This window comes from Eulemur rufifrons, chromosome 18 (genome assembly GCF_041146395.1).
Source record: "Eulemur rufifrons isolate Redbay chromosome 18, OSU_ERuf_1, whole genome shotgun sequence".
Taxonomy (NCBI): Eukaryota; Metazoa; Chordata; class Mammalia; order Primates; family Lemuridae; genus Eulemur; species Eulemur rufifrons.
The window spans coordinates 16,403,079-16,427,367 of NC_091000.1; the positions used below are offsets into that span (position 1 = coordinate 16,403,079).

The 24,289-nt window shown below is 36.1% G+C and overlaps 1 protein-coding gene and 1 non-coding gene across 2 annotated transcripts in view; one reads left to right on the top strand and one right to left on the bottom strand.

The window, feature by feature from the left end:
• BBS7 (Bardet-Biedl syndrome 7) overlaps positions 1-19,184 on the bottom strand; it is a 40,683-nt gene extending 21,499 nt beyond the window's left edge. The window contains exons 1-8 of the mRNA XM_069493327.1: positions 19,127-19,184; positions 16,981-17,046; positions 11,605-11,667; positions 8,964-9,139; positions 5,978-6,164; positions 4,228-4,300; positions 3,744-3,860; positions 2,038-2,168 (exon numbers count right to left, since the gene is read on the bottom strand). Of these exons, the coding sequence (XP_069349428.1) occupies positions 2,038-2,168; positions 3,744-3,860; positions 4,228-4,300; positions 5,978-6,164; positions 8,964-9,139; positions 11,605-11,667; positions 16,981-17,046; positions 19,127-19,162 (849 nt within the window). The 5' untranslated portion in view covers positions 19,163-19,184. The remainder of the gene's footprint in view (positions 1-2,037; positions 2,169-3,743; positions 3,861-4,227; positions 4,301-5,977; positions 6,165-8,963; positions 9,140-11,604; positions 11,668-16,980; positions 17,047-19,126) is intronic.
• On the top strand, positions 12,363-12,469 carry LOC138399204 (U6 spliceosomal RNA). The gene has a single exon (XR_011236103.1). It is a non-coding gene; the product is annotated as a U6 spliceosomal RNA (small nuclear RNA).
• Positions 19,185-24,289: the final 5,105 nt, after the last annotated feature.

A 24,289-nucleotide genomic window follows, 5' to 3' on the forward strand; every position in this document is an offset into this window, starting at 1 on the left:
TTCTCTTAATCTACCCTGTAGGAGGCAAACTTCTGTGCCACAGCAAGTTAGGCTATCTGAGTTGCTCCTGGGGTTAATTACCCAAGAGATTCAAGAGACAAGGCTTTGATTATAAGTCTAATAAAGTTAGATTCACAGGTGGAGTCAAATATCTGCATTTTGAATAAGTGTCCCAGTCAATCATATATAATAGAAGTCTTCAAACTTTTTCATTTTTACAGACTAAGCCCTGATCAACCTTGGTCACATAAAGATGTTGATGAGAATAAAAGAAATTTTGTGACAGAAGATTCACCCAATTGCTTAAACATCTTCCAAGTTATCTACCTAAATCACCAACTGATCTACCATCCCAAATGTTTTTTAATGATATATCAACTGACAACTTGGTTAAGTCCTCTTTTAATTTATTGAATGCAAAATACTGGAAATCACCTGACTTGCAGAAAGATGTAGATTTACGTACATTCTCACTTGCTGAGTGGTTTTTCAGGTGACTATGATAACTTTTACTTTCACCTAGAAGTACCTTAAAAACTGTTCATTTCTAATACATTTTTGCCAATATTTTAATGAAATTCATTTATCTTATATACTCTAAATACATTTTTGTAAAATTCTTGGAGATGTACATTTATCTACATCAACTAATATTTTTAAAACACTAAGTCATGGAACCATAAAATCAGAGATCCTAGACAATATAGTATGGATAAGGTTTATGTAAGAAAACAACATGGAACTAAACTTACAAACTTGGTCATTCCTGAAAATACTGGCAAACGAATATATAAGTTTAAGTTGAAATACAATAAATTCAAGATGAGGCAGACTATTCCCAGCCTAAACTTAACCTAAAAGCAGTACCTCTGTCATCAGACAAACAGAAGAAATAGGGAGAAGATAGGATTTCTTAGTGCCAGACCCAGCAGAACAGGTAAATGCTGTGTTGTTACTGGGGTTTAGAATAGAAGTCAAAGAGGAGACTGGAGTCTAAATAAGAAAGTTTCTCAAGGGCTGATAAGAAAAAACAGGAGATCATCAACAAAGGATTATTACATACTCTGAAGCCTAAACTACTACTTGCATCATTCACAGGATGACTTTTTTCACCAAGGTAAGATGAATAAATTTGAAATCAATCTACAAAATAAACTCAACTGTGTAACATTTTTATTCTCATATTATCTATATATTTTACCTATGCTCCAAACCACTTGTATTTGCTGAACTGCAGTTAAACTAAGTTGGGATTGGGATGTACCACTATGAAGAGAAATTAGAAAAAAAGAAAAAGAAAAAGAAAACAGTTGAGACTGATTTGTGGACTTTTTCTTTTGTAAACAGTCTCAGTGCTTCCTGCATGAGGCAGGCTGGGGAAGCCCTGGATTGGAGAACACCAGTTCATGAAAATGAAAGATTCGGTTTATACCAGAATGCTTCTGTATATGACTTTATAGCCTGGCACAAATAAGCTTACTTACATTTACAGTTTGTATACTAAAGTTACTTTTACCTAGTTTTTCTTCTTATAAAGCTGGCACTTCAGTAGCTAGAAGTGAAATTGCTACTTTTTCCTCTCTGCTTAAGGACATTTCTGATACTGTCCTAAAAATACGAAGGTTATTCCTAAAATCTTATTGCTTTAAAACAAGTTTCATTTATATTACCCAAACATATAAAATGTTACTCCCTCACGACTGAGGTATGAACTGAAAAAAATAAATAAATAAAATAAAATAAAATGTTACTCCCATACTGTTATTATACATTAAAAACTAAAATATTTAATACTTCAGAAGTATATAATATTTAAAAGTATAATGAAAAAGTAATTTATTATTCTGCTTGAAGGCAGTGGTCTATTATTCAAACACAAGAGTAGTTTAAAGATTCTGATAACATCAAAATGGCAATATTTTAAACCAAACATAACATTTTAACATATTCTCACTTATTAAAATTCAAACCATCAGTCATCAGTATAATAATCTGACAAATAATGAGCACATATAGTCTTTGTTTAACGAACCTTACCTGATCAAATCGTAGAAGAGGCTCATTTGCATTATCAAAACTATACACTTCCATCATTCCATCATCTCTCCCAACAAGCAAATCTTTAACCCCATCACCCAAAATGTCAAAGCTGTCAATACATAAAATACCTTTAAAAAAAAAGATATGTGATAAGTTATTAAGAAAACTAATAGTTATAGTCAAGTACATACCAAGTAAGAATGAAAAAACACATATACCAACTCAGAATGGGGGAAAAAACAACTTTGAGCATAAGCAGTTACTCTTCTCTTGTCCATCCACAATTATCTAATTTCCATGGCTTTAAATACTAAAAGTAATCTATGTGGCAATGACCCCTAAATTTACATCTCCCTCCAGCTCTGGTCTTTCCTCAGAGCTCCAGACTCATATGTCCAATTCAGCATCTTCTCATAAACACCTGCATCTCAAACTTTCCGTGCCCCAAACAAAACTCTTATTCTCCTCTTTAGCACCCCACCCTTTGCAATATTGCTCCTTTGCTAGCCTTTCCATCTTAGTAAATTATACCACCCAGTTGTTCAGGCCAAAAATCTTAGCTACCTCTCTGATTTCTGTCTTTTTCTCACACCCCATCCCCACATATGAAATCCACTAGCAAATTGTATCTCTTCTACCTCCACAATATACATTGAAATTGTCTTCTTTCCATTTCCAGCTACCATGAGCCTGGACTAGCCTAGACTAGAATAAATTATAATAACTATAACTTCTAACTGACCTCCATGCTTTCAATTTTGACCTGCTTCCCCCAAATCCATTCTCCATCCAGTGTACTTTGTTTTGCTTTTAGTAAATTAGATCATGTCACACCCCCACTTGCAATTCTCCAATGACTTCCTACTGAACTCAGATTAATATTTACTCTTCCAAGGCTTATAAGGACCTACACAAGTTGGCTCTACTCTTAACTCTCTGATTTCATCCCCTGCCATGTTAATGCATTTAGCCACACTGGTCTTCCTATTGTTCTTCAAATGAATCAAGTTTGCCTCTGCCTCAAATCCTTTGCACTCATTTTTTTCTCTTAATGGAACATTCTTTCCCCTCAAATCTTCACATTGCTAACTCTCTTTCTTATCAATCATATCTCAGCTCAAATTTTGCCTCTTCTCAGAGGCTTTCTTTGACCGTCTAAAAGTAGCCCTCCTCCTTCCACCATCACTCTCAGATTCATTATCCTATAATGTATTTTCATCAAGTGACTAGGTGAAGCTACCTCATGTTTTAATTAGTTTAGACTCTGTCTCCTCTAACAAATATCTGTTGAAGGAATAAACGAATATATGCCTAAACATCCTATACATATAAATAGCCATCTTACTACCTACCAAGTCAGTTATAAAGTCTCCTCAGAAAGGCATAAATTCCTTAGAAAACAGGAATTATCCCTGACCCACTATACTACTTCTTTGCCTCATACCAAAGACTTCCAGATTCCAATTAATTCCCTACCCCAGACATAGAATGGGGAACCCTATAAAACCTATCTATCCCAAATTACTATAAGCATTTCTTACTTTAGCAGACCTAAGAAATAGTAGATAAATCAGAGGTGGCTCTGTGAATTGATGAATCTGCTATATAGTATGAATAAATAAAACACAATGAATTATATAATCTAAGATATTTTACTTAAGAATCATTGAAATTTCAGAGTCTGAACTACATCAAAAGCATACCTCCCCTCTTTTTTTCATTTTGAATTTGCCACTTGAGTATTGGTTTGGGTGTAGTGACCTGAGTAAGCCCAAGTTTTCCATCTGATGTTCCAAACAAAACGTCTTCTCCAGAGTCACCTAGTTATAATTAAAGTCAACATATTATATTTATCCCACAATTCATAGTATCTTTAAAATTAAAATATTCTCATGTAAAAATCTCATTTTTAAAAGTGTTATAAAAGGACAGAAAACTTAATTTGGGAGCATGGTTATATAGTCACAGAATTTTATAACCATAAGAGATAAGACTGTTCCCCATCATCTAATTTCAAGATGAAGAAACTGAAAATTAAAGTTCAATAACTCATTACTTTTAGTTACTGGCAAGTTATCAGAAGGCAGCTGTCTCAATTCTAATTCATGTCCTTTCTAAACTTCCCCATTTTCACTCAATGTTTTTTATAAACAGCTAATTGATTGTGAAAAATGAAATCCTGATTACCGCCATTTCCATTGTGTAGTGCTAAGACAGTAGGTGGGCCAGAAATTTGAACTTCATGCATTACATCAGATCCCTGAAGGAGAACAAGTATTTAAAAACTGAAAAAGAATACATATTTAAAATAACATAGGCATTCATGGATAACATCAGTATTCAAATATGGTACTCTTAATAACATCTAGAATAAAACTGCTGGCCAGGTGCAATGACTCATGCCTGTAATCCCAGCACCTTGGGAGGCCAAGGCTGGAGGATCACTTGAGGCCAAGAGCTCAAGACCAGCCTGGACAACATAGCAACACTTTGTCTTTACAGAAAAAAAGAAAAAAGACGTAATACTTATACTAATATTGAAAAAAATATCCATGATATATTCAATAAAAACACAATTTGCAAAATTATACTAAATATATTTTTGTTTTTAAAAAATTTTATATTTAGAACATATGAGAGCCATATGCTTTATCTTTTATTTAAAATATAATTTTAAAATTTATAGATATCTATACATAACTATATAAATACAAAATATACACAAAACTGTTAGGAAGTAACCTCTGGGGTAATGGATTGCCTACAAAGGCAGATGGGGAGTGCGGGAGAGGTATGCAGGGCATAGGGAAAGATTTCAACTCTACGTTCCATAAATCCTTAGTGAATTTTTTTTTAAGCAATAAGCATATGGATCTCTTCTTACTAAACAAAACAGAATCCTAGAATTGAGCCAGATCAATTTTTAATTGGATACTAGCCTGTTCTTGTTAAAAGCCATTTTCAAACAACTCATATTTGAAAGTATAGGCCAGGAAAAGAAATTAATTATTCGTACCTCTAGAATAAACCTCGAACATTACTGTGCCCACAGGGGGGAAAGAATCCCTCATGGACTCACTAGATTTTTCTTTCTACAAAAGACCTGATGCCAAGAAATGGCCAGCTGGCTATGAAATTCCAAAAAGAGAGATATCCTGTGATGGCATGGACTTCATAGTGAAACTTTTTGATCAACTACACCAACTATTATCAGCCTATGTTTCTGATCTAATTAATCTACATATTATATGCTATTTACATTTAAACTTCATTGTAAGCGTCCTATAATGTGTGCAAGTGTGTATATGTGTGTGTGTATTTTATTGAAAGCCACTCTCAAGAAGACACAGTGGTAACTATTATTAGTAATAATGACCTGAAGCAGCTGTTTTAGCCAATCATGGTTTTTACCAGAAATATAAAGACACCAAAATGATTTTTCCCCATCACTCATTTACTTATCCAACAAATATTTACTGAGTACTTACTTTATTCTACATATTGTCAAAAATTCTGGATAAACTCGTTATATAACACCCTCTCTCCAGCCCAATTTCCTCCTTTAATTTGATTTTTTGAGGAAGGAGAGGGTAATGGAGGAAGAAAACAAAACAAAACAAAACAAGGCTAGGAAAGCTTCTCTGTAGCAAAAGTACTCCATTCTGATTGTGCTAGCTTAGAAATCATAGACTGGGAAGGGAAGTTTCCTTTTCCTTCCATATATGCCTCTCTAAAAACTGGTGAAAGATTTCAACACATTTGATTCAATTTAAAAAATTAATGTATCATTTAAATTATTTAAAACATTTTCTCAGATATAATTTTATGTAGGACACTAAAGTAGTAATTACTAAAGTAATTTGTCTCAAATATATAATGTTTATCAATATTCATTTACCTAAAATATGAAAAATTATAAAATGCAAATAACAGCAACCTGTAAAACTCTGAGCATTCTGTCTTGACAGGCCAATATTGGTACGATATGAGGTAATCTTTCCACTGGAAGGCAGATGACATCATTGATTTTATCCCCACAAAGGTAATAATGTTGGTCTTTGCAGTCACAGTAATGGTTATAGATGTAACTTGCACTGAGAAAGAGGTCTGAGCCAGATATGTGCCTGAGAACATTAAAATAGTAATTTAATACAACCATATTTCTGAAAATAAGCACAAGTAACTCATGAATTTTCAGAGATGAAATCAAAAGTTTATTTACATAGTTTACTATCATTGTATCACAGACTTAGAGAACACAATTTATTTTCATTTTCCCCAGTTAATTTCTAGCCTTTTTGGTTTAATACTGTTTTCAATTTTGAAAGCTGAAAATGAGGATCTTAAGGCCTCAGGCTTCTCAATAAAAGCTGAGCTCAGAAAAACTGAAAACAAAGACAAGATAATAATTAATTGTCTATATCGGAAGACAATTGTCAAAAAGTAACTTTTTTTGTACACTTTGTGCCAATCACTGTCCTAAGTGATTTACATGTATTAGCTCAATTAATCCTCATAACCCTATAAACCATGGACCATTATTATTCCTTTTCACAGGTGAATAATAAAATGTTAATTAACTTGCCTACCAGTAAGTTAATTACATCATTAGTAAGTAGTAGACTGGATTACAACTCAGGTATTTTTTTTAGCTCTAGAGTTAGCTTTTTTTTGAGACAGGGGTCTCCGTATATTGTTCAAGTGAACCTCCTGCCTCAGTTTCCCAAGTACCTGGGACTATAGGTATGTGCCACTGCACCTGACTTAGAGTTAGCTTTCTTACTACCACACTAAATTGCCCGGAAAAGTCTATTTGAAGTGAATCTACCTCAAATTAAATGAGAAGCAGTAGAAAAAAATGATTTTATTAGAACTGTGTCTTGAAAAAACATGAAATCAAGTTCATTTCAAATTATATATAACAAAATTTAGGCAATATACCACTATGTTCTAATTCTTAGACTGAATCAAGTTTTCGCTTGGGGAAGCTGAAATTTTTGGACAAAAGTTATATACTAGTATAGTATATCTTTCATTTCTAGATTTCTATCCCTATATGATCAAAAAAAGGGTAATTTTATTTGAAGGTTTCATCTATTCCTTTAAATAGAGCTCCAAGGTCTATTTAAATTTTTTCATATTAAAGTTATTCTTTTTTTTTTTTTTTTTTTTTTTTTTTTTTGAGACAGAGTCTCACTTTGTTGCCCAGGCTAGAGTGAGTGCCGTGGCGTCAGCTTGGCTCACAGCAACCTCAGACTCCTGAGCTCAAGTGATCCTCCTGCCTCAGCCTCCCGAGTAGCTGGGACTACAGGCATGTGCCACCATGCCCGGCTAATTTTTTCTATATATATTTTTAGCTGTCCATATAATTTCTTTCTATTTTTTAGTAGAGATGGGGTCTCGCTCTTGCTCAGGCTGGTCTCGAACTCCTGAGCTCAAACGATCCGCCCACCTCGGCCTCCCAGAGTGCTAGGATTACAGGCGTGAGCCACCGCGCCCGGCCTTAAAGTTATTCTTTGAAAAGCTTATCCTATAATGATTTTCACTGATGTTTCTCTTCAGTTATTAAGTGGTCTCACTTTGTGGTTCTACATATGATTGAGTAGTTTTCTTAATATCATTTTTATCAACCTCAGGAAATTCTTTATCTTTTTCAAGATTTGCAATTCCATTTTGAATAAATCTGCATTATATTGGCCAAAGTACTATTTAGCAATCACTGCTGTTGACAACAGTGGGGACAGATGGCAGCATTACGCAAGGAAGGATGTGTGATGACCAATGATGTAAGTGGTCAGTTTCCTTACTCAATATTTTCAAGTCATAATCTTTTTTTCTATGAAACTTTATAAATGGGGGGATTCAGAAAATCAATTTTCAAAAACTGAGTAAAGAACTTTTCTATCCCACCTCTACCATTCCAATAAAAACATTCAGGAAACTATTATAGTTAAAGAAACTATTATTGAGAAACTCCTTATCTTCCTCATACCATTATTCACATACCTCTCTGAATATATTAATATATTACTTTGATTTTATTATTTCACAATTATCATTGGCCATGTCTATCTACAAGAGTATTTCAGAAGTGTCACATTCTTGTTAAACCACTTGAAATTACATACTTCTACTTCCAAACAAGCAAAAGTTTTACAGCCCAAACATCAGGAGATGTGCTGTGCATTACACAGAACTCCAGACTGAATTGGTAGTTTCTAAACCAAGGAGTCTGGTTGCTTATACAAGTTGGCTGCATCAGATTCAAATGAAGAACATTAAAAACAAAAAAACACTCTTGATTATTTTGATTCAGCAGGTGTGAGGAGGTACAACAAGGAATAAATTGTTTAAGCATCCCAAGGGATTCTCCTAAGTAGCAGGTTTGAGGAACAGGGTATGAGATGAACTTTAAAGCCCTTTCCACCTCCCCGTGATTCAAAAACTAAAATTTTAATTGCAAAATTTCACATATCAGAAAGCCATTAAGCGACCTATTTTTCACTTAGAGTCTTACCTGATTCATCTGAAATTATACCCTATTGGTAGTCACCAACTTTTGACAGCCAGCTTTTTAACATAACGATGCTACCTCAACACCAGAACTACCAAAGATATAGCCAAGGAACATGAACCTAAATATCTAGAGATTTCTCTCAATTTTTCCTCCATACCTTGATCAAGAATCATAACTGCACCAAGTAGTCAAAAATGAATGTATAAATACTGTAAGGTTCTTAAAAAGAAAATAACATTTTAACAACCAATCAATTTTATATTGATTCTAGGTCAAATTTAGTTTCTGACTAATACTTTTAGTAAATTTTATTTTCCAGAAAACCTATTAAGATACGATACTTAATCAGATGCCCTACATCTATCTAAAATATTGTAAATATGTAAAAATAAAAAAATAAACATACATAGCTTTAATGCTTTCAGTGAGGTTTGTTTCAAAAGAGAGGAACTGTTTTCCTCTCTTTGTGAAGCCTCTAATCTCAGATCCTGCAGCAATAAAAATTCTCTCCTGAGGTGTGTTAAGAACCCCTCCTAGTTCCAGCCTTGCAATCTTCTGCCCCGGTAAAGTCTTGAACACTGCCTGCAAAAATCATTTTGGAAAAAATTACACAAATTATCTTATTGTAAGCATTTTCTTTTACCATAAAAAAATCTTGATTTTAAACTTACAAAATATTATAGTTCTACTACATAAAAACAACTTTAGATAATAATCTATTTAGTGGGTTTTCAGGTATTTTGCTAAGTATCCTTAAACTTTGGACAAGATATTCCCCTAAATATAATATTATTGCATCATTGAAGTCTACACTCTCACAAATCAAAGTAGGGTTCACTAAGCAGCAACATTAGCATCACTAAATTTATTAAAAATGTAGAATATAAGGCTCAACCTTAGATCAACTGAATGAAAATCTGAATTTTAACAAGATTCTGTAGCTGGTTTAATGCACATTAAAATTTGAGAAGCACTCAGCTTAAATAATACTCCTATCAACAGGGAAGTTCACTTGGCAAATTCTTTAGATCCAACGAACACGTTTTTACACTTCAATTAATTTTTTAAAACTAATCTCTCCTGGCTTTTCAATGTTTATAAATTTTAATATTTGAAGACTATAGAATTTACTGAAAATGTGAATGTATAACTTAATACCTATAATCATGTATCTCTGTATTTAACTGAAAACAACATTTTTATTTATTTATTTATATTTTTATTGAGACAGGATCTCACTCTGTTGACTGAGCTAGAGTACAGTGGCTTGATCATAGCTCACTGCAGCTTCAAACTTCTGGGCTCAAGCAATCCTCCTGGCTCAGCCTCCTAAGTAGCTGGGACTTCAGGCAGCTATCATCACACCTGGCTAATTTTTTATTTTTTTGTAGACACAGGGTCTCACTACGTTGGTCTTAAACTCCTGGCCTTAAGCAATTCCCCTACCTTGGCATCCCAAAGTGCTAGAATTACAGGCATGAGCCACCATGCCCAGACTGAAAACAACATTCTTATCACTATTTTTTTCTTGGTTATTTTCCATTTTATTATTTGCACCGGTTTCTTTCCTTCTCCCACCAAAGACTTCATGCAGAGAATAAAATATCTGAAAGAATATATGATAATGGAAGCATTGGGTTTCTAGTAGTTTTTATTCTTCATCTTTTTGTAAATGCCAATATAATATACCATGAATATCAGAGTTGACATTGCAGACCCACCACTTGTAAACTATGACCTGTGAATAGGATGATATAATAGTAATCACTTCCTTGATTAGGTTACATTAAGTGGTAAAAGTGATGGATAGCCCCTTCCATGATTACATTATGCTATATAAGACTCCATCTTAGAAGACTAGAGATTTTCCTGCTGGCTTTGAAGAACTAAGTTACCCTATTGCGAGAGGAACTGTGAGAGGACCACATGGCAAGGAACTGTAGAGGCCTCAAAGGGCTGAGAGCAGCCTCTAGCTTATAGACGGCAATAAAGGGCATCACAGTCCTACAACAGCAAGGAACTGATTTCTGCCAGCAACCACATGAGCTTGGAATAAAACCCCATGCTCTAGAAAGGAATATAGCCCAGCCAATACCTAAATTATAGCCATGTGAAACCTGGAGCCCAGACTTCTGAACCACAGAAACTGTCGGATAATAAATGTGTGTTGTTTTAAGCCCCTAAATTTGAGGTAATAATGTTACACTAGGCCAGGCGTGGTGGCTCACGCCTGTAATCCTAGCACTCTGGGAGGTCGAGGCAGGAGAATTGCTTGAGCTCAGGAGTTTGAGACCAGCCTAGGCAACAGCAAGACCCTGTTTCTATTAAAAAATAAAAAAAAAAATAATAATTTTACACCAGCAGTCCCCAACCTTTTTGGCACCAGGGACCGGTTTCATGGAAGACAACTGTTCCACAGCTTGGGGTGGGGCGGGGAGCGGGTTTCAGGATGATTCATGCACATTATACGTATTGTGCAGTCAAACCTCTCTGCTAATGATAATCTGTATTTGCAGCCGCTCCCCAGTGCTAGCATCACCGCCTCAGCTCCACCTCAGATCATCAGGCATTAGATTTTCATAAGGAGCTGCAACCTAGATCCCTTGCATGTACGGTTATAGTAGGGGTCGTGCTCCTATGAGAATTTAATGCTGCTGTTGATGTGACAGGAGGTGGAGCTTATGCAGTGACGTAAGCAATGGGGAGCTACTGTAAATACAGATGAAGCTTTGCTCACTCGTCACTCACCTTCTGCTGTGTGGCCCAGTTCCTAACAGGACATGGACTGGTACCCATCCTCAGCCCAAGGGTTGGGGACCTCAGTGTTACACAGCACGGAAAGCACCACCATAGGCTGCCAAAGGTGTTTTACAACTAGCTAGCAAATGACTGTGCTGTCTGCAGCCTCATACTTCATATAACTACTTCCCTCACAACCCATATTCCATTGCCTGTATTTTTGGAAATTTTTAACCTAGGAGTATTCAATAAGTAGTGTATTTCTCTTTTAGAAAACCATTTTTCCCCCTTTAAAAAGCTATACTTACCATTGCTTCTCCTTTCTTCATGCCAAAGCACATAACTACCCCATCATGATCTCCAATAACTACCTGTAATGGGAGGGGAAATCTAAAATTACTATTATTATACCCTAGTGATTTGTATATGGAGAAAACAAGATTCTCAATACATAAATTATGACATTAAAAATAGAGATCAGAAAATCTAGAAAAGACACCCTCACAAAAGTTAATCCTCCAAAGAATAAGAGCCAAAAGAAGGCTATAGAAAGCCCTTACAAAAGTACTTGGCCACATATTTTATTACTACAGTGTTGACAGAAAAAGAAAATATGGGCATAAATGGCCCAAGAAGTAATTTTTTTTTCGTAACTGGAGCAACATTTTAAGACTAACTTTCGGCCGGGCGCGGTGGCTCACGCCTGTAATCCTAGCACTCTGGGAGGCCGAGGTGGGCGGATCGTTTGAGCTCAGGAGTTTGAGACCAGCCTGAGCAAGAGCGAGACCCCATCTCTACTAAAAATAGAAAGAAATTATATGGACAGCTAAAAATATATATGGAAAAAATTAGCCGGGCATGGTGGCGCATGCCTGTAGTCCCAGCTACTCGGGAGGCTGAGACAGGAGGATCGCTTGAGCTCAGGAGTTTGAGGTTGCTGTGAGCTAGGCTGACGCCACGGCACTCACTCTAGCCTGGGCAACAAAGTGAGACTCTGTCTCAAAAAAAAAAAAAAAAAAAAAAAAAAGACTAACTTTCAAAACAGATTATCAAATAAGGGTTGTGTGTGCTCGCTTCGGCAACACATATACTAAAATTGGAACGATACACAGAAGATTAGCATGGCCCCTGAGCAAGGATGACACGTAATTAAAAAAAAAAAAAATAAGGGTTGTGACTGACCTATTTGATAATTTTTAAACCTTCTCAATGAAAAAATTAACATTCAAAAAGTACACAAAATATTATAATGAATTCTCACATATCTATCACCCAGCTTCAATTATCAACATGTGGCCAATGAATTATTTTGAAAGAAATACAAAGGCAAATTTTAACATTTCTTTCTCAGAAATGGATGATTAAGCAAACAAAAGATAAGGATATACATTAGAAGAACAATTATCTTTTACCTTATATGCACACATGTATCTATATGTGCATGTACACATTACACATATAAGGGTGTGTGTGTATATAATAAATTAATTAATCACTCATCCCAAAATTAGAGTATAAGTGTTCTTTTCAAGCACAGGAACATTAGAAAATTGACCATGTACATGCATGTACTAGGACATAAAACAAGTCCCAAATATCAAAAAGTTCATATTGTACAGAGCATGTTCTTGGGCCATTGATTCTTAACTTTCTGCAGGGATCATAAACCCCTTTGTGTATTTGATGAAAGCTGTAGACACTCTTCCAAGAACAATGTATATTCATAAATAATTATTTTCAGATGGAAAAAATATATAAGAATAGTTAAGGTTTTGAATATTTTGACAATATACTACTCTAATAATTTGTAAAATAATGATCCATTAACAGGGATTCCCATAGTGTGATCGCTGGACTCCTTGGCAGGGGGGCGGTCAATGAGACCATTTTAGGGAATCTGCCAGTTCAAAACTATTTTTTTAATCACTGTAAATCTTTACTTTCTTTTTTCACTGGGTTGATATTTGCAATGATGATGCAGAAGCAATGGTGGGTAAAATTGCCAGTATCTGGAAAGAATCAAAACAATGATACCTAAAAAAAAAATTTTTTAAAGTTTAAAAAAGATGACACCAAACTATACCAGTAGTCACCATAATCTTTATCTCCACTTGAGAGTAAAGAAAAAAAAATCATTTCACTTAAGAATGCCCTTGATGAAGCAATAAATACCATTAATTTTATTAAATCTCAACCCAAGTACATGTCTTTTTAATATTTAGTGTAACAAAATAGGAAGTATGCATAAAGCACTTCTGCTGCATACCAAAACAGTCTTAAGGAAAAGCCCTTGTGCAAGAAACACCATTTTTAAGAATTAAAGAATAACTGAAAACCACTGTTAACACTTGGATACTTCATAGACATTTTCTTTAAACTGAAGGAAGTGAGCCTGTCGCTTCAAAGAAAAGAAAAACAACTGACATTATTTGTTGCCAATGATAAAATATGAGCTTTCAAATGAAAATCAGCACCTTGGAAGACTTGTATGTGCCTCTGTGAGCATGACATCTTTGAAATACTTAACTTTTCTGATGAAATCAACAGTGATATGAACAAATGTGATTTGATATTCTAGTATGTGTCAACATTTGAAAGTTATGTGTAACTCATTGAACCAACAAGTAGTCATATTAAACGAGCATTATTGGATGCTATAAAATCATGTATGGGGAAAAAACAGACCAAGGGATTTTAATGTATCAAAGTATGAAAAGTTTGTCAATATGGTTTCAGATTCCACACTGCAATTAGCATCTAAGAAACTACCACTTATCCAGCTTACGTGTAGTATCAAATAGGAAGAGTCTTAATTATCTGGAAAAGCTATTTAAACAGTACTCCATATTTTCAAATATCTTGTCAGTGTAAGCTGACTTTCTTCATATATTTCAACCAAAACAACATATTGCAACAGACTGAATGCAGAAAACAGATATGAGAATCCATGTGCTTCTGTTTCTGCCAGACAGTAAAGAAGGTACAAAAAAAGTAACATAATGTCACTCTTACTTCTTTTTTGTTTTGAAAAACAGTAAAAATGTGTTATTTATGTAAACATAATGGCTTGTTTTTTAAAATAAAATATTCTCAGTTTTAATTTTAATACAGTAAGCACTGATAGATATAGCCCACATAAACAAAAGTTCTTTGAAATCCTCAACAATTTAAGTGTGTTAAGGGGTCCTAAAACCAAGAAGTTTGAGAAGTACTGATCTTGTAGACTGAATATAATAAGTGGCAATAAAAATTTTTTTTTTCACTTTTTTATTTTTTAATTGGCAAGCAATAATTGTACATATTCATGGAATACATAGTGATGTTTTGATACATATAATGTATAGTGATCAGATCAGGGTAACTAGCATATCAATCATCTCAAATATTTCTTTGTGTTATGATTGTTCAATATCCTCTTCCTATTTGAAATTATACATTATTGTTAACCATAGTCACCCTACAGTGGTACACAACACTAGAGCTTATTCTTCCTATCTAGCTGTAATTTTGATCCTGTAACAAATCTCTCCTTATCCCTTCCTTCCCTCTACTCTTCCCAGCCTCTAGTATCCTGTCCTATATTTTGCTTTTATAAGATCAACTTTTTTTAGCTTCCACATATGAGAGAGAACATACAGCATTTCAACTTTCTGTTCCTGCCTTATTTCACTTAACATAATGTCCTCCAGTTCCATCCATGTTGCCAAAAATAACAGGATTTCATTCTTTTTTATGGCTCAGTAGTATTTCATTGTGTATACAGACTACATTTTCTTTATCCATTCCCATCTGCTGTTGGACACCTAGGTTGATTCCATATCTTAGCTATTGTGAATAGTGCTACAGTAAACATAGAGGTAAACATGTAAATTCCCAGTAGTGGGATTGCTGGATCATATAGTATTAATAGTTCTATTTGTAGTTTTTTCAGGAATTTCTATGTTCTCCATATGGGTTATACTAGCTTACATTCCCACTAACAGTACAAAAGTGTTCCCTTTTCTCCGCATCTGTGCCAGCATTTGTTATTTTTTGTCTTTTTGCTAATATCCATTCTAACTTGGGTGAGATGATACCATGATACCTCATTGTGGTGGTTTTGTTTTGTTTTTAGAAACAGGGTAGAACACAGTGGGATGATCACAGCTCACTGCAACCTGGAACTGCTGAGCTCAAGCAATCCTGTGCCTCAGCCTCCCAAGTGACTAGAATTACACACATGCACCACAATCCCAACTAATTTTTTATATTTTTATTTTTTAGTTTTTGTACAATTGGGGTCTCACTATGTTGTTACCTGGACTGGTCTCGAACTCCTGGCCTCAATCAATCCTCCCACCTTAGACTCAAAAGTGCTGAGATTACCAGCATGAGCTACTATGCCCAACCCTTCACTGTGGTTTTGATTTTATTTCCCTGATGATTAGTGATGTTGAACAATTTTTCATATATTTCTTGGCCATTTGTAAATCTTCTTTATATTCTGGGTATTAATCCTCTGTCAAATGAGTAGTTTACAAATATATTCTCCCATTCTGTAGATTATCTTTTCACTCTGTTGTTTCCTTTGCTGTGCAGCTTTTTAGTTTGATATAATTCCATTTGTTTACTTCTTCTTTGGCTGCCTGTTTTTTTGAGATTTTCATAAAATCTTTTCCCAAATGTCCTGAATCATTTCCCCTATGTTTTCTTCTGGTAGTTTTATTGTTTCAGATCTTACATTTAGGTCTCTGATGCATTTTGAATTGATTTTTGTATAGGGTAAGAGGTAGGAGACTAGTTTCACTCTTCGGCACATGGATATCTAGTTTTCGCATCTCCATTCATTAAAGAGACTGTCCTTTCCTCAATGAGTGTTCTTGGCAACTTTGTCAAAAATCAGTTGGCTGTAGATATGTGGATTAATTTCTGGGTTCCCTATTCTGTTCCATTGGTCTGTGTGTCTGTTTTTATGCCAGTATCATGGTGTTTTGGTTATTACAGCTTTGTAGTATATTTTGAGGTCTGGTAGAATGATACTTCCAGTTTTGTTCTTTTTGTTCAGGATTGCTTTGGCTATTAGGAGTGTTTTGTGGTTTCTATACAAATTTTAGGATTTTTTTTTCTATTTCTGTGAAGAATGTCATTGGTATTTTGAGAGAGACTGCATTGAATCCATAGATTCCTTTGGGTAGTATGGTCATTTTAACAATATTAATTTTTCTAATCCATGAGCATGGGACATCTTTCCATTAGTTTGTATCTACTTCAATTTCTTCCATCAGTGTTTTGTAGTTTTTATTGTAGAGGTCTTTCACCTCTTTGGTTAAATTTATTCCTGGGTATTCTATCTTATTTGTAACTATTTTAAAGTTTTAAAAACGCATTTTCTCCATATCATTTTTCTTATTTCTTTTTCCACATACACAATCTGGTAGATACCAGTACACACAGCATAATAGATTATTACCAGAAAAATGGAGTATGATTTTTAGCAAATTTGCTTACACTATTAACTGTATGTAATAGTTTTAATGTCCAATATTATTGTCTATAAATGTCCCTTGGTATTCCAACTTCTGTTCAAATTTTTAAAAATTAATGTCCTCTTTAACGTTAGCACTTTTGAAAGAATAATTTATTAATATGCACCTCTCTACTGTCAGAGGTAGGGAAAAGTAGAACAATCAGAATCTATACGATACCTTTTGTGTAGCTTTATGTTTTGTGGCAGGAAGTAGCTTCATAGTCTTCTGAGAAGTCACTCCCACCTATAGAAAAAAACACCAGCCACTTAGTGAATTTAATTTGAAGTTATTACATCAGAGATTAAAAGCATCAGCAGACTCAGGTCATAGTGAGTTTTTTTTTTTCTTTAACTGAAATTAGCAATATAACTATTAATATCAGTGATGCACTTTAAAAAAAAATTTTTTAGAGATGGGGTCTCACTATGTCACCCAGGCTAAACTCTTGGCCTCAAGCAATCCTCCTGCCTCAGCTTCCCGTGGTGCTGGGATTATAAAAGTGAGCCATAGTATCCAGTCTATGAACTTATTTTCTAATGAAATATATCACAAAAGTCAGAAAGCATATAGGAAACAACCCAAACAGTAATTTATCCTATAAAGTTGTCACTAAAAATAAATGTGTGACATTACCAGTAAGGAACATTATGAAAAAAATATTTCTAGAAGCCTTCTTTTCTAACTTCATTTAGTTGTTTTCTAAAGTGATTAAAAATTTTTGAAAATAGGTTATAGTTATTAAAAAATGCAACATAGAAGATTTCTGCTAAAATACCAAATATGTTAGCCAAGCATGATGGCTTATACCTATAATCCCAGCACTTTGAGAGGCCACGGCAGGAGGATCACTTGAGGCCAGGAGTTCAAGACTAGCCTGGGCAACATAGGAGACCTCATCTCTACAAAAAAATTTAAAAATCAGTCTGACGTGGTGGTGCATGCCTGTAGTCCCAGCTACTCAGGAGTCCAAGGCAAGAGGATTGCTTGAGTCTAGGAATTCAAGGTAACAGTGAGCTTGATTGTGCCATTGCACTCCGCCTGGGCAACAAAGCAAAAACCCTGTCTCTAAAATAAATAAGTAAATAAATAAAATACCAAACATGCTGATGTCAGTAACATCCTATCTAACTGATGATTTAAATTATTTTACAAAAGGCGCAGAGAATGAAAACAGCATGGCTTATTGGGCAGGGAACTGTCACTGTTAGGGGAGGAGGATGGGACTAATGGGAGAGAAGCTGGAGAAAACAACACAGCATGAAAGAACTTGCATATAGCACAGATAATTATTCTGCATTCCAGGGAGTAGGATTAAAATTTAAAGTAATCTGTCTAGGTTTGTATTTTTGAAACATCAATCTAGCAAGAGATGTGAAGGATGGCTTGGAGAGATGAAAGTGGAGGCTAAGGAGCCCCAATAGAAAGCTATTTCAATTATTCAAGCAAGGGAAGATGATAAATCAAACTGAGGGTAACAGAGGAAAATGGTACAAATTCAAGAGATATTTAGGAGATAAAAGCAACAGGATGTGATGACCAGTTGGATATGGAAGATATTCAGGTGGGAAGTACCTAGCATAATTCCCTGGAAAATTGGGCAAACATCTGTACCATCAGCTAAAATGGGATGGCTGAAAAAGGAGGAGACAGGGAATTCGGAGAAAGAGAATTCAAGGGCTGAAAGAACTCTGGAAGGCAGTGCAGTGTAACAGAAAGAACACCAGCTCCGGAGTCCAAAACAGCAACTCCATAATTTTTAGCAATTATGCAAATAATTTATCTTCTCTAAGCCCTTGGGTCCTCATTTCTAATACTGACTACTTTGAAAATTCTTAAAACGATTAAACATTTATGTATGCTAACTCTCAGAATAAACTAGATGCACAATAAATGGTTGGAATTGCTTTTATTATGCTCTGACTGATGTGGTCCAGCTCACAGTAAGAAACAATTGTCTGGCGCTCGGGAGAAGGGACCAGGTAGAGACGAAGATTCGGGAATTAGTTGCAGGCGGGGAGGAGGCGGGAAGGGCCCTGGAGGAGGAATTCCGGATCAGACCGCGTCGGGACGCGGGGAGCATCCTTAGGACCCGCCCGCGCCGGCACGGCGGGAGCTTGTGCCTTTTCTTTCCCAGTCCCGGCGGACCGTCACAGACAAGGCGGAGCTGCCTGCGAAGAGGGGAACCGGGAGGGCAGCACCCAGCCCAGCTCCTTGGTTTCCGCACCCGCTCCTGGCGACCCAGCTTTACGTCAGTGGAAGGAACGAATCCTCTCAGAGAACGGGACTCGACCAGCGCAGCGCCCGCCTCATCCCTTGGGTTTACCTGTAAATAATCCGTTCGGTTTAAAACCAGCTCCATGACGACTACACGGACGCGCCGGGGAGCACCAGGCAGGAAAACGCGGGCGACAGAGACTGCCGGCGCCCAGGGCTAGGACCCTGCCGCGCAGGCCGCGCAGGCCGCTCACGCCCCCTCCGAGAGATAAACCCAGCGTCTCCGCCGTGGTTGCACAAGCTGGGCGTCAGGGCAGCGGCGTTTTGCGTGACGTCAGTGCGCTCATGCGAGTGGCTCCGGGACGAAGATGAAGCCCCGCCTTTTCCCCGATGCACCGCCCACTGACAGCCTGCTCCAATCGCAGGCGGAGAGGAACGAAGGACAAGCTCCCGGAAACCAGGGAAGAACGGTTTCCACAGAGACCGGAGACGCCCTCTTGGCTCCTTACTCCCTCGGGCCCTGAGCTGATCCTAGGCGTCTTTCTCCCTCTGCGTAGAGAACGCTAATGTAAAGCCCGGGTAGATTTTGACCTTTCATTCTGACAGTGGAAAGGGACGCGCAAAGAATTAGGTTCCACTGTAATAAGCGTTAGCTTCCAGCTGCAGTTCTCAAACTTTCAGCCTTAGGACCCCTTTACAAGACTCTTAAAAAAACGATTGAGGACCCCAAAGACCTTTTGCTTATATAAATGATCTACTGATTATTTGCCATATTAGACATTAGAACTGAAAAAAATGTTAATTTGTTTAAAAAATAAACCCATGACATAAATATCTTAATGAAAAATAACTATATTTTCCAAAATAAAAAAAAATAATAAAATGAAACGACTGGCATTGTGTGCAAATCTATTTTCTGTCCACCTTAATAGTGGACAGTGGGAGTCCCAGATCAGCTTCTGCATTCCATCTATTGTTGTATGTTGTTTTTGTTTAAGTACATGAAGAAAATTTGTTCCAAACTCAACAAGCGGTAGTGTTTTGAAAGGTTAGTTGCAATGTAGAATCTAACTTCACTATATAACATCCCCCCCCCAAAATCCCATCTATTAATATCACCATGGATCTCATTAAAAAAGTCAAGAAGTATTGAGAAGCTATTGAATTCACATGGTAAACACACATTTTCCAAAATTCTAATTTGTGCTTGAAATTTAAGCATTGGCAACAAATGTCAGTTGTTTTCCTTGAACTGAGGTTTCCCTCCTTGAATTCACAAGAAAATGTATGCCAAATATTCAAGTCTGAATAATCATAATTTGTCAGTAGTGCCCTCAGATAAAAATAGTGTTCCATGAAAAAAGCAGCGAGTTCAGCTAGCAACTTAATCACACAAATGCTTTTCCTTGAGACAACTAATGGATTTCAATATTCAGTAGAAGGTATTTTATACATTGTTCCCATGTCATCACTCATAATATTAAAAAAGACATGTGCTCAGTAGTTGAGACTTAAAATTAACAATTTTCACTGCTTCATAAAGAACATTTTTATATAAAATGTCAGTGCATGGCATGTAGAATATGGTGACTACTAGTATGGTTTGGAGCCACTGCTTTGGTTTATGCTTAAGCACCAGCAATATTAACCACCATTGCTTTTGTACCATCAGTGCAAATGTCAACACAGTGAAAAGGCAAATAACATCTTAGTGTTGTGAAAATAGTTTCAAAATTGCAGACAGCTCTGAAATGGCCCCAGGGACCCACAGACTACTGCTGGCCCAGAATAAACCAAGATCTAACCGAGAGATGGCATTCCTTGATTCACTTTCATCGGTCCTTCCTTCGTGCACACAGCGCTCTGCCTATGGAAATACAGATGAGTAACATATAGCTGCTTTTCTGATTTTTGTGATCTTCCAGAGGAGAGATTGCAAATGATTGCAAAACAAGAAGAATTAAACTCCTGAGAAGAGGTGCTTCTTAAGAAAAGAAATTATCCTGAAGAGGTGTCTGACAAAGTTTTCCCTAGGTCCCAGAATATTCCAGATAATTCTTTCTCTAATGCTAAAATAGCATCCTATTAAAACAGACAGTACATGAAGATGGGTTAGCTATTTAGCAGTATGGGAAAAATATATCAATTTAGACACAAGATAAAAATACTTTAGAGATAAATTTTAGAAATAAACTAAAAAATAAAGCCATAGAGAAGATAGGAGAAAAGAGAATCACATAGAATTTTATGGAATTTTGTAGGTTGGAAGGTATATTATTAGATTGCTTTCAAGTCTATGAATCCAAGCTTCTGAACGATTGTGAATTCCATAAAATCAAGGGTGCTATGTAAATTTAACACAGCAGGCACTTACAAAGTCCCAAACTTTTTAAACAGTAGGAGTAAGAAGCAGTTGAAGTGTTGTTGTCTTTCTTCTATCTGATCTTTAACTGAGAAAAGAACTAAGGAGAGTAAAGGGCTCAAAAAGGAAGAGCTGTCACAAGGAAAGAAAAACACTGAGGCTTTGACTTGACAATCCTTTAATTAATGGTAAGCACCTAAATGTTTTTTTCTAGACAAGTTGTTTTTGGTACTGCTTAACTGCAACCATCTCTGAGTTGCCCCACCAACTTCTTTGAGCTTTGTTTTCCCAACTGTGCCTGTTACAATAGTGGATAGGGCAAGGACTTGCTGACCCAGAGCTATCTTTGTCCTCAAAAGAAGGGCTAATTCTGACAGCAATCCCCTAAACTAATCCTCACCTTGCCCATATGCTACCATATTAATACCTATGTCTTAGGGTGGGAAAATCTGACAAGATTTAGATGCAGTGATTCATTGAGGGAATGCTCTCAGGAGAAAGGGAGGGAAGGAAACAGGAAAAGGCAGATGAAGAAGCTAAACAAAGAATACATCTCAGCTTGAGTCTGGTTCCAGCCTAATCCCTTCGGGAGCTCTGGAGAATGAAGTGCACCAAAAAGTTGACCCCACTTGAGACAAGGGGCCAGCCTTTTTTGCCCCCACCGCACTCAGCCACGGGGAGGAAGAGGCATCACATCCAGTGCAAGGCTGCTTTCTTCCTGCTGAAGGCGACTCTCTGGGGGAAGTGATCAGCTGGGAAGTGCACAGGAGTACCTGGGAGATGGGTGCACTGGCCCAGCAGAGGAGATCTGGGCAGGGCATCAAAGATAACAACAGCAAAAAACAAAAACAGAAACAAAAAACAAAACAAAAAAAGAAAAGAAAAGAAAAGTTAGCCAGGCATAATGGGGCCCACCTATAGTTCCAGCTACTCAGGAAGGTGAGGCAGGAAGATCCCTTGAGCCCAGGAATTTGAGGTTGCAGTGAGCTATGGTGATGCCACTGCACTCTAGCCCAGTCAACAGAGTGAGATCCTATCTCAAAAAAAATAAAATAAAAAAAAAAAATTGACAGTATCCCCTACGACTTGTCATCATATTCCCCTTCTTAGAAAAAGATCAACTAGTAAAACTGTATCAGTTTTATACAAGCATAGTAAATAAAGAAACAATAACCTGTTAAGAGTTCTATAGTAGTGAGAGGCATAGACAAAAAAAAGAAAAAAGAAAGAAAGAAAGAATGTGCACACATGATGTAAATGCCGTGAACATGAGCTTTATCTTCATACCTCTCTGGTCTCCAGAGTCCAAGGATCCTTGGCTGAATGTCCCCAGCTGGCTGAATCTGCCACTTTTTCATTCAGCATTTTTCCAACCCCAAACAGGAAAATTAGTAAATATTCTGCTCCCTAAGTATAAGCAAAAACTTCCACACCTGAAATCCTAGACCATACCATAAAACTAAAAACTATCATCTATTATAAAAACTCCATGTATTTACTATTTTAATACAATGTATAGCAATATATAACAATGGAAAAATTCAATGTTTTATTCAGTTCTAAGGCATGATATAAAGTACATAAAGTTTAAAAAATGTTTAAGACACATTATTAGCATAGCACAAAAGTTAATGAAATATTCTACAATGATAGCAAAAAATGTATAAAGTTTTCTCTTAATTTGTTTTAACTCCGAAAAAAGTAGAAATTAAGAAATAATCTTTAAAGAGCTTTATGTAGTTCCATTTAGTGTTCATTTCTTCTTGTCTTCATGTCTAGAAAGCCTTCCTGTGTGATAGCCATGATTTTAAAGGTCATGTGTTTAATTAATTTTAAGGACCTATAAAACTCGTTGAGCTATGATCACAATTTGCATTCCTGTAAAACTTGACGGAACTGACTGAAGGGACTCAAGATGCTAAAGATAACTCTATAAGAGATTTAAACTCAGCTGGTTAAAAAATACTTTGAGTGTTGTATAGTCTGTGACAAGACCAGGGGACTTACTGGCCTGTAGCCTCTTTCCGGTGAAAGTCATGAGGCGTTCTGGATATTACCGGTATTCAGCTGAGTTATGTACTAAGGCAAATACAGCTGGATCATAATCTATTTTGCATACAAAGTGGAATTGAAATCCTCTGATAAGAAAAAAGATGTCAATCATTGTAACCAATGATGGCAAGAAATGTCTCAAAAGGAAATGAAACGCACCTGGCAATGCTTGGCCCTGTCTTTCCAGGTACCCACACAGTCATGGTTCTTTCCTATTTCTTCCTGTAAACAGACCTTTCAAAACTCAGAATGGAGCTAATGGGCAAGGTATGAAGTCAGTTGTTGACACCTTATTTAGCATTAAAGTAGAGGCAGAAATTAGAAGGTTATAACAAAATAACAACTCTCCATAACCCCACCTTTAAAAAAATTCACATTACTGAAAAACAACAAATGAAAGTCTAAGACAGAAAGGAAACAGTATATATTTTAGAAAAATCTTTAATGCATTATTTTGGACAATTCTATGAAACTTAAATATGTAATGTAATCATATTTTCTATTAACCCATTTCATTGTTAAATTCTTCATTCAGGGCTCAATAGTTCTAAGATTATCAGTGACACCTAAAATTCTAAGAAAATCTCTCCAAGTCATAGCTGGTTGTAAAATTTCTTCAGTTTCTATTTTTAAAAAAATCTCTTCAGCACTTGGACAAGGGGAGATATGCTACATAGTGATGACCTTTTATTTTTATTTGTATTTTGTTGGCAGTTCAGTTGGTTTCAACATTTATTGAGCACCTACTATGTACCAGGCACTGTACTAGATACTGGAGACACAAAGATGAATAAGACATGGTCCCAGTCCCCAAGAAGCTGGCAGTCTCTTGGAGGCAAACAGGTAGTGCAAAGATGT